We start from the raw sequence: 15445 nt of genomic DNA, 5'->3' as shown, positions 1-15445 counted from the left end.
TGCTGATCAGGGCTACATGAACTACATTTAAAATTTGGAAAAAGCTCACCTTTTTTAACCAACTCTGCATTCATACCATACCATTACAGTAATTTCTATTTTGGTTCAAGGTGAGGATGAAATAGTTTTATATCAGGATGCCAGCATACATAAGCTGTTATATCAGGTTTTAGTGAGTCATTCTGTTATATCGGATCTAGAGCTCAGAAGGTTTCCTGAAAAATGTTGCCTTTGCAACTCTAATCAGACCCCAACATTATATCAGGTTTTATATCAGGCCCCAGTATACACCTAAGCATCCTTGCTGACCATTTTATATTGTGATGGCAGCTGATAGCATAGTTGCTAAGGTGATCAACTGGGACCAGGAAGATTGGTGGTTCAAGCCCCAGTGTAGACGCAATAATATCAGTGCAGCTGTTGGGCCCTTCAGCAAGGCCCTAACGCCACATTGCTCCAGAGGGGGATTGTTTAGTCTAATCAACTGAAAGTTGCTTTGGATAAAAGCATCAGCTAAATAATGGAAATTACCAGGCAGATAGTAGCCACCAGGCTGTGAGTTTGTATTTTGTGTGTTATGGAATTTAAAACAGAATTTAAATCATTTTAATAATGGAAATCTTTTTAATTGCACTTTTCAGATTTACATGTTCGGAAACAACCAGGAAAAGATGCTGCATGTAATACCTCTGATCACAATATAATTTCTTTACTGGTCTAAAGAAGGAGAAATATCACATTTCCAGTATACACTCTCAAAACAGATGTAATAGAAACAGCACATAATGGGCCATGTCTAATTAAGGACATTTTACTTTCAACACATTTTGTGTTACTTTCAACACTGTCTGCATTAATAAAATCTCCCACTGTAACACATAAATTGTGTATCTGTAACACAAAAGTAGCAACTTAGTAGTAGCACAAAATGTGTTGAAAGTAACACAAAAGTAGTACTGTAATACGAAAAGTGTGTTTGATATAATCACCAAAACTGAGTATTGGAAAAATGTAATCTTGTCTGATGAATCTTGATTTCTGAGGGGACATGCGGATGGTTCAGAATTTGGTGTAAACGGCATGAATTCATGGATCCACCCTGCCTTGGGGAATGCTCTCTTGGCACACATCTGGTCCATTAATACCAAATGAGTATCATTTGAATGCCCCAGCATACCTAAGCATTCTTGCTGTCCATGCACCCCTATGGCCACAGTCTACCGTTTTTTTCAAATGGATACTTCCAGCAGGCTAATGCACCATGTCACAAAGCACACAAAATCTCAAGCTGGCTCCACAAACATGACAGTGACTTTCAGTTTTCTCCAATGGCCAGTGCCCAGCTCTCAATCCAATAGAGCACTTTTGGAATGAGATGGAACGGGAGGTGCACAGTTTGAATGGACCTGTGTAATGCTATTGAATCAATGTGAACCAAAATCTCTAAGGAATATTTCCAGCACCTTGTTTAATCCATGCTGTGAATGAATTCAGGCTGTTCTTGAGGCAAAAGGGGGTACTGCCTGATAGGGTCTGGTTATAGGAGCCTGGTTTCTAAACTGGCCACTGAATGAATTTGAAAACAGATTTCCAAAGCTGTCCATTTTTTCCACTACAGAAGAAAAAACTTCTATGACCAAGCAGTCACTGATTTATATAACCTAGATAATAAATAATGCAATTTAATAATGTTTCCAGCATGTTTGATTCTCATGAATGGGAACCTGACCTGTTATCTAAGCATACTCATGCTTTTAGCTTAGATGATGAATTTTTCTTGCCTTCATTTTATCTTCCTGCTTTTGTCGATTTATCATAGGCATTACTTGGCTTGGCCTTCTTAGTGTTGTGAATATTTTGCTCTTCAAATTTTTTCCGGATGCTGTCAACTTCATCTTCATCAATGTATTCATAATCATGTGTGTCATCATCCGAGTCAGCTTTTCTCTCAAGGCAGTTATCCAAACTGCTGGCTGTAGAAACAAATGACCAACATAAATACAACATTATGCTGGAGTCAGAATAGGGGAGACTGGGGATGATTGTAACACTTTTTGCTCCAACATGTATACTGTAACTCAATGTTTATGTTGTTGTCAATGAGTGTTTATGCTAGAGCTCTCAAACCTTGATATAAGTTACATATTTGTCCAATACTATACTAGTAATTTAGACATACAATATCAGAGAATATGTGAGTTAATTTCATATACAGTTCCACGACTGGGGTGAGTTAGCTGGAGATAGGTGGAACAGGAACAGAATATATCCTTGAATCAGACCCACAGTATGAAATTGACACAATAACTTTAACAAAAAATGTATGAATAGGCCTTAAAGATTAAATATAAATGGCCTATTTATAACATCACTAACATTTGGAAAATTTAAATCTGTTTTACAAATATAATTTTATATATAATAGTCTTTTTTATAACGGCACCCTTAAAAAAAAGAAAGAAATGAAATGAAATAAATTGGCCTTTTTGTCTTTAAATATAGAATATAAATAGTTTTATTTCTAATACAGTGAGGGTACAGTGTGTGTGTGTGTGTGTATGTGTGTGTGAATATGTCAGCTGACTATCCATATACATACAAGAGTGCTTTCATAATCTCTACTGGGACACCTCTATTGGTTTTTATATTCCATTGCCAAGGCATGTTGAGAAATAAATGCCAAAAATATTCAGTTTTGATAGGGAATGAAGTGTTACAACCATCCCCAACCCAGGCAGCTATTACATAGCCAGCTAATTTGGTATGTGGGGTTGCTAGCATGAATTTGAAGCATCACATCTGACTAGATAAACTGCTTATTGCTGCCATGAAAGTTAAACCATTTTACCTACAATATGATGGCTGCTAAACGAAAAATAGACAAGATGATAATTATTACTTTTGTACCTGAAAATAATTTTCTTTTGGCTTAAAACACCAACTATTTCACATAGTCCTCAATGTTCTCCTGTGAGCTCAAAGGGGAATATAGGGGAATTCATCCCTTATTGGTAAAATTGATGGTGTTACATCTAACCCAATGCCATGCTATTCTCCCCGACTAAAAAAAGCGTACATACTGTAGAATGTTTATAGACAGTAGACCATTGCTGCAATCTAAATTGAAAAGAACTAAATGGAAATAAATATCTAAGCACATATAGCATTTAATTGAAAAAAAACCTGCATTGTGAATCAGTTTGTAGGAGTCAAATGTTATATGGTTGTAGATGACATGATTTAATGGGCACAGATTCTGACCTTTTCGCGGGACTGGATTAGGAAGAGTGACTGGACTTGGCATCTTTTTTTCACTTATTGGGACAGAGCTGCATATTTTAACAGATCCTGATGAAACAGGCACAACTGGCTTTGGTTTGTTAATGCATGGGCTCTGGAAGAAGAACGGGGAGATATAGTTATTTCACAGCTTATGAAACATTTGTTCTGCACAGTATACTGTAATTTAGAGTGAGTTGTATTGAAAGTTTAAATAATAAAACTTTTTCATCAACATTTCTTGATTCCTCACTTTCCGATTATTTAGTGTACTATGTTTTCATAAATTGTGCTTGCCATTTCAGACAGTCTGTCAGGCTGGCTGCTGTTACTGTAAATGCTGTAAATGTCATCTACTACCTGCCCACGATACAGTTGCTGAACATCCTGATGTCCATTTAATAATCAATTAGCAATTTGTGTTAACATGTGTCTCCCCCATGTTAAGTCTATGGGCAATTCATCGTCGAAATGTAGAATGTTTGAATTAGTTTGGGGTCTAATTCAAATGTAATAAAACGCAATGCAATTACGGACATAATGAGTCGTCTTGTGTGGGGATCCGTTGGATTATTTTGGTGCAAAACAGTCTTAATATTTTATGCTAAAGTAGCAGTGGCTACAGAGTACATCACTATATTCTGTATGGGCACCTCAACCACATTTGCTGCTTGCAGAATTTTCAATTCCTTTCAATTTATTTTGGGTTTCTATATAAATAATCACAGGATCAAACACTGACACAACGCTAAAGTGCACAGAATGCAATGAAAGTGGTTGTTATTACCTTTGGTAAGTGGGATGACTGAGGTCTCACTGGCTGTGGGGGCGTCTGCTTCAGTGAGTCAGACAGAGGCTGCTTGGGCTTCTTGGGCGGGCGGGGAGGGGGTATAATGGAGGCCGTGGCATATCTCCGGAGGGTGTAATAGCAGTCCTCGCTAATCTTCTCCACAGCAGAGCGTACAGTAAGGGGTACCGTGGGCCTCGGCTGACTGTGGAGAACCTGCAGGGTCAAGGATGTGCGGTTAACCGGGACCTCCCAGCACTCCGACAGGTCCATGTTAGAGATTACCAGATAGGAGTCGGTGATCTCCTCCTCCAGGTGCAGCCCAGGCACGACGGCTAGCATATCCACCGCCACGGAGAGGTCCCGCATCGCAACTTTGACGTTGAAGGGCAGGTGAAACCGCTGGCAAATCTCAGAGATGCTGTATTGCTTCTTGTCATGGATGACCTCCACAAAACCACCATCCAGACACATGGGGATGAGAACCGTCTCGTACTTCCTGCCTTCAATCTTCTCACAGGCTAAGGCCTCCACCATCTTACGTATGCTGCCATAGGCCACCTCACTCATCTCCCTTCTCTGCACCAGGAACTGGTCTCCCACAAGGACAGTGGCGAGCCCTTCGTATCGAGACTCAAAGGTCCTTGTGGCAACCACGTGAAGCTGCTCCTTGTCTCTCTTGGCAACCTCCAAGTCATACGCGGTGGGAAACTCACGAGGCCTCCGTTTGAATCTTCCCTTGTATGAGTTGGGGAGCAAGAACCGGCTCTGTCTATCGCTTCGAATTTCAGATGCTAGAATTCGCTTGGCCTGTTCAGCACTATGGATGATGACCTGCTTGCAATTCATAAGGAACTTCAGTTCTTCTGGAAGGTGCAATGGTGTCTCTATGATCTCTGCCACAAAAGGAAATTCACCACTTTCCTTCTTGAACATATCAGTCAAAGACAGAGGCTGCACAAAACTCTCACTGTCACACTGCCCTGTAACGTCTATGACCTCGACATCTAGGTTGGATGGGATGTGCACAACATCCTTTCTAACTGTAAAGAAAAATGAATAAAGATATAAATATAGTTCGGCCATGCACATTTTTTTTTTATATGAACATGAATAATCACATATCACCTAAATAAATACATTTAAATCCATTTGAAATATTTACAGAATGTGTAAATACATTTGGTATTTAAGGGAAAACTTATTTACGTACGTTTATTAGCCTTAGCCAGAATGTAATTTTGTGTTAAGCTATAGGTAGGTATTGAATGTGCTCATATTTGCTCTCACAGATTTAACCTGTGTTAATAAACCAGCAGGGTTTCACCTCATCTGCATCTTCCGTTCTAACTCTTTTCCAGCTTTATGAATACTAAACCCCGCTTATAAGAACCCACTAGAGCTGGTGGTATGTTCTTAAGTGTGATGGTGTCTCAGGCGTTGCGGTATGTACACATCAGGGCCCCCGCACTTCACTCCAAACTTGGGCAAGTCCCAAGATAATTCAAGCCACAACACATCTGAGTAGCCCACTGCGACAGGAAACAATCAAAAGACCAGTTCTCATAAGCTAGAAACAGATCCCTGGACCTGGACAAAGCCAGAGGGGATTGCTTTTGGTAGGCATGGACTCAGGTATGCTGCCCAGAACCAACGCATTCAGATCAGGTTATATCTGGGCTTCCACATGTTTCCATAGTACCACTTCCCACATATACTCAAATGTCCAAAACATTCACATTACAGGATCTGAAAATTAACCTGGGGCAAAATCCAACCTTTGTGTCCAATAATGTATAAACAGGTCTTTCACAGTATTGCTGATAAGGCTGACAACAGTTGACAATCTAATGCATGCAGATATGACAGGCTACTGGCTGCAAATTCTCTATGCCGCACAACACACGGGCCACCTCCATTAAAATGTAGGTTTAATTCCTCTGATTCCTTTTAATTATACCATTCTGTGTATTGCAGTAGTTGAAATGGCATTCCTATTTGACTAATTTATGTACGGCTTCACTATTATCATGCAGTCATTGGTAATTAGATAAGATGCCAGTGAATACTGTAAGGGATTAATATCATTACTTACACTTCATAACAGCTTGAAGTTCATAAACAGGCGTAAGAATCAACTCTCCGCTGTAGTTCTCTGGAAGCTCACAAAAGCGCATCTCTTCTATTGGCACAGACTTGACCAGATTCACTGTCCTTTTTCTGCCTTTGGGCATTTTCCATTCCACTAGCTCCTTTAATGTGTAGAACTGGTCATCTTCACACTCGTAGAACTCCCCTTGCTGAGACAGCTTCAGTGTAAAGCGAAGCTTGGGATCTCTTTGCATGACCTCACAGTCCACAGACCCCTCCCCGTCGTTGGTTTTCAAAGAAACGAGAGTAAAACTCTCCCCCTTCTTCACGGTCTCATCGGGCAGCTGCAGGTCACAGGAACAGCGGAACACGGGCTGGCCTAGCCTGTCAGAGCTAATGCGTAACGCGTCCACAATTTCCCCCAAGGTGTTGTAAGGTTTCTCATCTGCTACAATCCTGAAAAGACCTGAGAAACAAGCAGCATGTGCATGGGAAGTATGCCCATCAACAGGCCACACACTATAAACCACACAATTGATGAACAGTTTAAGTCTTTTAAGTCTTTTAAGTCTTCTGCTGCTGTAGCCTATCCGCTTAGAGGTTTTATGAGTGTGTTCAGAGACCAGTCAGGCCCTTCTCCTCTGACCTCTCTCATTAACAACGCATTTCTGCCTGCAGAACTGCCTCTCACTGGATGTTTTTTGGTTTTTCACACCATTCTCTGCAAACTCTAGAGCAGCGCTACTCAACTCCACCTTCTGCGGGCTGCAGTGTCTGCAGGTATTTGCTCCTGTCGTGCACTACCCACCTGATTTCACTGATTAGCTTATTATCTGAACCAAGCAAGTAAAATGATCAGTGAAATCAGGTGGTGTAGCGCACGGCAGGAGCAAATACCTGCAGACACTGCAGCCCGCAGGTCGTGGAGTTGAGTAGCGCTACTCTGGAGACTGTTGTACGTGAAAATCCCAGAAGATCAGCTGTTTCTGAGATACTCAATCCACCCTGTCTGGCACCAACAATCTTTCCATGTTCAAAGTCACTTGGATCACATTTCTTCCCCATTCTGACATTTGTTCTGAAAAACAGCTGAACCGCTTGACCATATCTGCATGCTTTCATGCATTTAGTTCCTGCCACATGATTGGCTGATTCAATATTTATATTAACAAGCTAGTGTACAGGAGTGTAGAACACAGATTAATGTAATAAGTTGTGCCAAGACTTGACAATCACATTATACATTACATTATACGATGTAAAAATCACTGTTAAAGACGGAAGTTGAAACGGAAGTTAGAGCAGCACTAGCTTCCACGATGTGACGTACCGTATAGTGAAACAAATATTTCTGGGGGAATTTCTGAAGGGCGGGGAGTCGATTTGACTATTGACAAATGAGGAGGGGGACATTAAATGACAATTCTCACCACAAGGATTAGAGGCAAAAGGAAAATGTGATCGACATGCCCACTGATACACATTGGCATAAAATCTAAATTGAAATTGTTTTCCAGGAAGTGGGTGTGAAAATACAAGTTTTACAATTATATAAATTTTATACTTTAAGATGTGCTTGTATGGTTATGAAGAATTTACGAAATTGAGAAAAAAGTGAATTTGATGGCAGCTTGAAGGTCACCCCAGATAATGCATTTTCTTTGATATGTTGCTATGAATCTCATAACCATTTTGAAAAGCAGTGTTCAAACAACAAGCAAACAGAACCATAATGTTCTTTGTTTCAGACCATGTCAGAATGGGTCTGTGATCTAAGTGACTTTGACCGTGGAATGGTGCCAGACAGGGTGATTTCAGTATCTCAGAAACTGCTGATCTCCTGGGATTTTTATGGAACAGTCTCTAGAGTTTGCAAAGAATGGTGCGAAAAACAAAAAACATCCAGTGAGCAGAAGTTCTGTGGGCAAAAATGCCTTGTTAATGAGAGAGGTCAGTGGAGAAAGGCCAGACATCAAAGCACATAGACAGTAACACAAATAACCACACAACAGTGGCATGCAGAAGAGCATCTTTGAATACAAAACGCATCAAACGTCATCAGTGGATAGGCAACAGCAGCAGCAGACCAATAAGTCTAAAAAATAGGTATAATAAATACCTAATATAATTCAGCCGAATCCTATGACCACATTGTATGATACAATTATCTATTCATTCTACAATGATAGTGATAACCCAGGACCCACCTGGGCAGTCCAGAGGTAGACTGACAGTTATGCTTTTGTCTTCTTCTGGGTGAATCTCTGCTGTCAGTTTGGAGATTGTGATTCCAGTGACTTTCATGATCTCTCCAGTAGGAAGACAACATTCTCTCCCAAACATCTCATACACAGATCCTTGGAAATGAACAGAAATTTGGAGAAACATTGATAGCTATGGTCTGAATCTGGTACTGGGTTTGTGCCTGCATATACCACCACAAACAACACTGTATTTATTTATTTATTTATTCATTATTAAGCCGTTACAGCAGAAATATTATTTTAAATGTATTTGAATTTGAAATTCAATGCATCTATTGCATGCTGTGCTCTTCAGAATTTCTTGCTTCAGGGAGCCTATTTTGTATCATACAGCTTACTTGCTTCTCAATACTTGTTCTGAGGTAAAACAATGTATGCTTCATGACTATATTGAAGTAACACTGTAATGAAATGATGGGAGAAGAGCACCCAAGACGCGATTGACACAAGATGTCTGAGACACGAGTGTGTTCACTGTGTACTGCAGGCAGGCACACTCATTGTTCTTTGCCACATGGTGCCGTTTGAAACAGCCATGTTCACAGCTGAACGGCTGGCTCCATTTTGGCCAATTATTTGTTGATGCTGTGGGGGCTACCCACAGTTAAGCAATTCCTAGAGCATAAACTGTGAAAAAAGGTTTAACAAGTAATAAAACTTCATTTACACAACATATTTGAAACGGTGAATTGTACCTTCATCAAAGAGAGACCACAGTATCCTTAAATATGAATGAGGGGATTTGGAAGGACATGTTTCCTTCCGTTAAAATGTCAAAATAAAGAATGCGGTGAAGCACATAACCATTAAATTATTTAGCTATATTAAGCAGCTTTTTCTTTCTATTAGTATGCACTGCATTTCTTAACTCATCATTGAGATCATTTAATCAGCTATGTTATTAAAATGTTGGACAACATTTTGTTATTTTCACAGTTAAAAAATGAGTCTGTTTCATTGAAGATGTGGTTGTGCCTTCACTTCACGGTTATGAAAAGAACTATATACCTATATGACCAAGACATTTGAATACGGAATAAATAACGTGGGCAGGAGTGGAGGTTAAAAGTAAAATCATGAATGAAAGACTGTTTAGTAGGTGTCTTTGAAGAGGTGGAGAGCAAAACCTCAATAGACATTTAAAACTCTATCCATCTAAATTCACAAAATGTTCTGCTGGATTTCAATAGGCCTACTAAGTCATCATTCTGATAGTATAGGGAAATGGCCATTTCAATGAGCTTGAATTTGTTCTCTACAAATACGACATTGGCCATCTTTAAAAAAAAGAAAAGAAAAAAAAAAGTAAATAATCTTGTAAATAAAATCATTACCCCTTGCCTGTTTTTTGGAAATCATTACACATTCCTTGCCCTGTGCATAAAACTCCTGCACTTTTGGAAATGCTGCTTTTAGAGATTTCAGTTTTTCACTAAAGGATCAAAAAATTAAAAAAGGAATGTATCCCTTTAAAAAAAGTATTTATTCTTCAATATTCTTCAAATACTACATACAGAGTATTGAATATTTATGTTTTAGACCTTTTTCAGGTTACCTTTGTAAAACCAACTAACTTTAACCAATTACTGTATTTATAAATTCCAAATTCCAAGAAAGGGACAATTTATGTACAATTTAGTCACTCCGGCATTTAAGAGAGAAGTAGTGTATGAAAAATGTAATTTTAGCATGGATTTATTGATTGAAGTTTATTATTCCCAATTGAAGTTCAGCTTTTTAAAGTGACGCAATTATAAGAGAACACTTATTTACATTGTTGCACCTGCCTCACAGAGTATTCAATAAATCCCATCTCTGTTTTTATGAGGAAAAAAGTTGACCCAATCCGATCAAATCTGAGAACATATTACAACTACAAAGCAGCAGTTAACACACATACAGCAGATGATGTAGATCTGAGTCACAAGTAGCCTCTACATAGTTCACACAAAAAACAACTTTCTTTGGCAGAGAAAAAAAGTAGGCAGCAAAACAAAGAAAAAGCTAATAAAAAGCTCACCTTGAAAGTAAATTCCGGATTGAATCTGCAGAACTCTGGGAAGAGACATCGGATCGACAGAGCGAGTAAATTCATCCAGTGTCATCGCCATCCTTGTACAATTATTCTTACTCCAGAAAAAAAAGGGATTTTCTCCACAATGTTTACAAAGCTCCCCTCCCCATGTACTGTACAACTGTTTTGGGATTAAAAAGAAGGCATCCAAGTGGTAGTTTAGGATAGCCTGCAGCAAGGGCTAGCTTGTGGCTGGGATATCCTATGTGTAATGGCTTTAGACAGCACAATGAGCTAGAGACAAAGGGAAACAGCTTGCAGTGTGGTAGTGTGCAGTCACTTCTTTCTCAGTCTCTCACTCCGGAAACTAGGCAGCTTATCAACCACAAGTCACAAAGTAGGCTAGCTCACCAACTTTATTTTTTTAAGCTCACTGTCATGACAAGAACAGCAGTATTTTTTTTGTGTTTTGTCCTTTGCTCTCAAAGGTCACCGTTTAAGTGAGGATGGCAGAAAGTGGAAGAAGATTCATCTCCATGTAAACTCGCTCTTTCAACAGTATTAGAAAGGCCATAAAATCCATGCAATGAATATTGCTCCTCCTTCAAGTACACAGAGCAAAAGGCAAAGAGGTTATCGTGCTTTGTATTTGTGTTTTGCCTTCAGCTACCCTTTTGCTTTTGCTATGCTAAAGATTTCATATACCTAAAATAACTCCAAAAAAATACTTTGTGTAGTACATCACAGATTAATTTAATTTGTTCGATCAGCCTACTCATAGTCATATCAACAAATACTTAGAAAGCAACACTTAGCAATATAAGACAATGCACCAGTTTTACAAGTCTTAAATCACAATTGAAATTATGTCTGAAAAAATCATGATCATGATCACAAAGCAACTATAAAATTGCTAGTCTTCTCTCCCTTCTTTTTCCTTGTTGTTTAGTAATAATGAGGATATGGCAGTATGTGTTTAACTTTGACATCATGATTGTGTATGATTGATGTTTGTTGTATAATACACTGTACTGTTGTCTGCAGGTATTCATTTTTTAGCATCCACATAATACTATACCTGAGGTATGCAGCACTATTTTCGTCATCTTGAAAACGCAATACCAAACAGTGGGTTTCCATTTTTTTTTTATTCAAAAGTTTTTTTTTACAGCCAAAAAGCCAACAATTACAGACAAAAAAATGAACAGGACTAAACTCCACATATAATTCAATGTTCTCAGCAAAAATAACGCATGTCCCTCATTGGCTAAGTTGGGTTGGCTGCACATTTTTGTTCCAGAACTGACCAAAACCCTAATGTGCTGTAACTAATACTGTTGATATTATATTTCCATTTTCTTTCTTTTTCAAAAATACCAACACAAATGTGAAAACATTACCTTGTTCTGAAAAAAAAAGGAAAAAAAAAAAAAAAAAGAATTTTGTGGCCTTTTGACCTAATGAAATCCTACCGGCATTGGTAAAACTGACAAGCATTTACACAAACCACTTAAACAACATGTAGAAGTTAAAACATTAAAAGAATCTGCTACTGAAATATTACTAATACTTAAAAAAAAAAAAACTACATAAAACTCAGAGAGTAAACAGAAAATTAAAATGATTGTTTCTTAAGCCTTCAAAAAGGAATGCAAGTAAACAATAAATACAAACAATGTGCTTTATCCATATAGACATATTTACACAAAGGTCTTTGGCTTATGATTTAGATTTACTACAAAACAAAAATAAAAAATTATATGCCAGCCATCAGTGCACAATACAAACATTACTAAGCCAATGTCACAAGGCAGCACTTATATTCATATATAAAGAATGCATCTATTTTCTTTCACATTTGTAATTTACTTGTATGTATATGTGAATATATAAATATTGTTCAATGACAATGCTTATAAAGAAAACATTTTTAGCATGCAACAACTTGGCATTAGTGTTACCCTTTACAATGGCTGCACATTTAAACAAAAGGTTAAATTACATTAAAGCAAATGTGGCCTAGGGCCAGCATTGATCCTGTGGCACTGAGCATGGCGATATACAATGGAGACATTTACAGACCACTCACATCAAACCGGGACATTGAGAACATGAATGTTCAAAAATAATTGATTCAAATGGCAGTCTTGACAACTGAGCCAAAGCTGTAGTGGAATGGTGCCAGGTTCCGGAATGCCCCCTCCCCACCCCAAAACACCCAAATACACGCACACCCAGAACACATAGTTAAGTCGTCTCGATGTATTCCAAAGCAAGATCATAACAGAAACGGTACTGTTCCTGAAATAAAGCACAAATAGTAGAAAAGTACAAATCAGAATAGACAATGAAAACGGCACTTGAAAGAACACAATATATACTTGAACACATGTGAATATGCTTGCAGAGGTGACAGAGAATTAAGAGACTGAATTTCGAGAGGTGCAGAGGTGATGGATGATATTTCACACAAAGGAAGTGGTAAGGAGTGGTGTTGTGCATGCATTTGATGTTTCAAATAAAATGTTAACTTCACGTGTAGTTCCTCCAGAGCCTAAATGGGCTTTAGTATGTGCCTCTGTCATTTTACAATATGTGGCCTGGATTGCATATCGCACAGGAAATATATATTATATAAAAGCAATGTGGTGCTTAATTTCGCCACAATAAGCTATTCAGGACATGTGGAACATAACCAATTGAAGTAGCTGCCTACAGTTGTGTATTTGATGAAACTGTCATGTTTTGAAACATTTACAAGGGCAACCGGAAGATAGGCTTCCTGCCAACTGACCTACAGTACGATATTTCCAAATGTTGGCAGTATACCTACAAAATGTCTAGACAACTGAACAAAAAAACCCAGCCCTGATGATTTGGAAGGTGGGTGCCCTTAGTCAAGCAGAATATACACTACGTTTTAAAGAGCAGGGCCAATGGACATGTAAGAGTTTCTAGAACTTACCGGGCTCTCAACCATGTTGGGCTTACTGTTCCTCAGGCTCTTCACGGCATGGAAAACATCCACCACATTCTGACGCTTGATCATTTCACACACAATGCTGATGGAACAGAACATCCCACTGCGTCCTCCCCCATTCCTACAAAGCCAAAGATGGCAGGCGTCAAACGTGTGCCTTTTCTCAGCAATTCACTAGCAGGCAGGTAGGTAGACTGCGAATACACTGAGATTGAGACTGTGTGTGTATGTGTTTGCATATACTCACAAGCAGTGGATAATGGTGCGTCCCTCTCCTTCCTCGCACTCCTCCTGCCACTTGTCCACCTGCAGGATGAGCTTTAGGAAGGAGCGCTTGGATGCTGGCACCTCCCTGTGCGCTGCCCAGCCCAGATACTGGAACTGTCTCACCATCAGGTACCCCTCCTGAGGCTGTGAACGGGTGGGGGAAAAACACCATGTCCAGCAAAACTGCCTCCTTCCCCCCTTTCACTCATACACTCCTCAGACTACAAGTGGGAAACCTTTTATTTTCCAGGTTTGTATTCTAGCTGGTACGCATCCAGAAAACATATCACAATGAGCCATATCACAAAGCCAGACTTGCTGCCATTTCAGTGCAAGTTTGAATACAAATGCCTACCGAAGAACCAGAACATAAATCCACGGAGCGTACAAATACTCACTCTCGTTAGGTTACATATCCTGAAGAGGCGAGTGATGACGTCACAATCCATGGAGCAAGACATACATTCAACTTGGACAGGGCCATAACGAAGCATTCCTTCTTCGGGCCAATACTGAGGACAGCCCTAAAGAAGGGGGGTGGTAGAAGAATATATAAAGCAACATTCAAACTATTTTTTTAAAACCTGTTTGCGCCACTGCAAACGTTTTATCACGGACACTGTGAATACTGGAGGCCTCGAAAGATATACAAACAGGAAATCTAACAAAAGGCATTATCAGCTGGGTGAAATCTCACTGTACTAACCTGAGCCAGGTCAATCTCATTGAGCATAACAAGGGATGTGCAGCCGTAGTCATACACCAGCCTCCAGAAGTCCTTGACCGTGTTGGGCAAAGGATGCTGGGTTACAATGAAGGCTGCTGGCTGTCTGTAGCTCTGTAGAGTATGGGGGAAAACAGCCGTTTTAGCAGAAAATACACCATTGTGCATTCCCAAAACATTTCCATTTTCAGTGGGTGGACAGAAACGTGATGACATCTCACACGATGGTTACATAGTGCGACAAAATGAACATGCAAAAAAATAAATAAATGCTTTTGCAAACCCACTTAAAAAAAACAAGATCTTTCCAATCAAACAATGCAAGTGTCATTTTAAATCTGAGCATTCAATTTTATCGCATGCCACAGCAGTATGAAATAAAATTAATTTCTGCTGACATAGCACTTAAGCCATGAAACAAATCCAGTTTAATAAAAAGCATAGTTTGCATTTAATCGAGAAGTTACAAAAAAATAAATCAGAAATTACCTGGAATTCTTCTGACGGCTTGGTTAGAAAAAGTCCAAGAGTTTGTAAAGTGTACGATGAAGTGATTTAACATTTCCCTCAAAAGAAGCTAAGAACTAGCACACTATGGGTTTTGTCTGCACTGTACGGTACAATGATTAAACCCTGTCTCTGACACTGGCTGACAGCTGCACACCTGACCAAGATAGAACACGTCTAAAAACAGTTTGACTTCAGAGGGAATGTGCACCCAACTACATATGTGCGTCTGTCGGTCTGGAGTAGCATAGAGGAATCCCTCTGAATATACAGTTGTTTTCTGGACATAGGGTTGAACACTGACTGAAAGGCAGCAAGGCTGATGGGCCTTGTGTTGGATGAGCTCAACAGCCAAATCGCTGTTATGCTTTCTGTAATAATAACAATAATAGTAATAGTAATAATAATACCACCCCTCTGGATTGTATGACATAGGTCATTTATCTAATTTAAAAAGTATGATTATGAAAATACTATTATACTCAGTATTACGATTACAAAATACTATTACACTTACCTCAGGCCCCTATTG

The 15445-nt window shown here is 39.1% G+C and overlaps 2 protein-coding genes across 3 annotated transcripts in view; both read right to left on the bottom strand.

Moving 5' to 3' along the window:
* Positions 1-604: 604 nt before the first annotated feature.
* On the bottom strand, positions 605-10771 carry themis (thymocyte selection associated). Of its 2 annotated transcripts, XM_061243908.1 has the most exons (7): positions 10442-10771; positions 8365-8514; positions 6162-6623; positions 4352-5109; positions 4067-4282; positions 3262-3394; positions 605-1973 (listed from the first exon to the last, which is right to left on the bottom strand). In XM_061243908.1, the coding sequence occupies exons 1-7, from the start codon at positions 10530-10532 to the stop codon at positions 1789-1791; spliced, it is 1995 nt and encodes a 664-aa protein (XP_061099892.1). In that variant the 5' UTR covers positions 10533-10771; the 3' UTR covers positions 605-1788. The 2 variants fall into 2 exon arrangements, with proteins under 2 accessions (XP_061099892.1, XP_061099891.1); XM_061243907.1 differs by having other exon boundaries at positions 4067-5109.
* Positions 10772-11564: 793 nt separating this feature from the next.
* Positions 11565-15445, bottom strand: part of ptprk (protein tyrosine phosphatase receptor type K) — a 133258-nt gene continuing 129377 nt past the window's right edge. Inside the window, 6 exon segments of the mRNA XM_061244050.1 lie at positions 11565-12736; positions 13401-13536; positions 13663-13826; positions 14081-14206; positions 14389-14520; positions 14896-14913. Of these exon segments, the coding sequence (XP_061100034.1) occupies positions 12683-12736; positions 13401-13536; positions 13663-13826; positions 14081-14206; positions 14389-14520; positions 14896-14913 (630 nt within the window). The 3' untranslated portion in view covers positions 11565-12682.

This window comes from Conger conger, chromosome 5 (genome assembly GCF_963514075.1).
Source record: "Conger conger chromosome 5, fConCon1.1, whole genome shotgun sequence".
In the NCBI taxonomy this organism is placed as follows: domain Eukaryota; kingdom Metazoa; phylum Chordata; class Actinopteri; order Anguilliformes; family Congridae; genus Conger; species Conger conger.
Note: the sequence above shows the minus strand (reverse complement) of the source record. Positions and strands in the feature narration are given on the sequence as shown.

What these genes read in the sequence shown, in the direction of transcription:
- themis (XM_061243907.1), bottom strand. Translation starts at nt 10,532, where the DNA reads ATGGCGATGACACTGGATGAATTTACTCGCTCTGTCGATCCGATGTCT. An exon ending in ATCCGGAATTTACTTTCAAG is followed by an intron (nt 8,515 to 10,441) that starts GTGAGCTTTTTA and finishes TTCATTTCCAAG; the next exon opens with GATCTGTGTATGAGATGTTT. An exon ending in AGTCATCCCACTTACCAAAG is followed by an intron (nt 3,395 to 4,066) that starts GTAATAACAACC and finishes TTCTTCTTCCAG; the next exon opens with AGCCCATGCATTAACAAACC.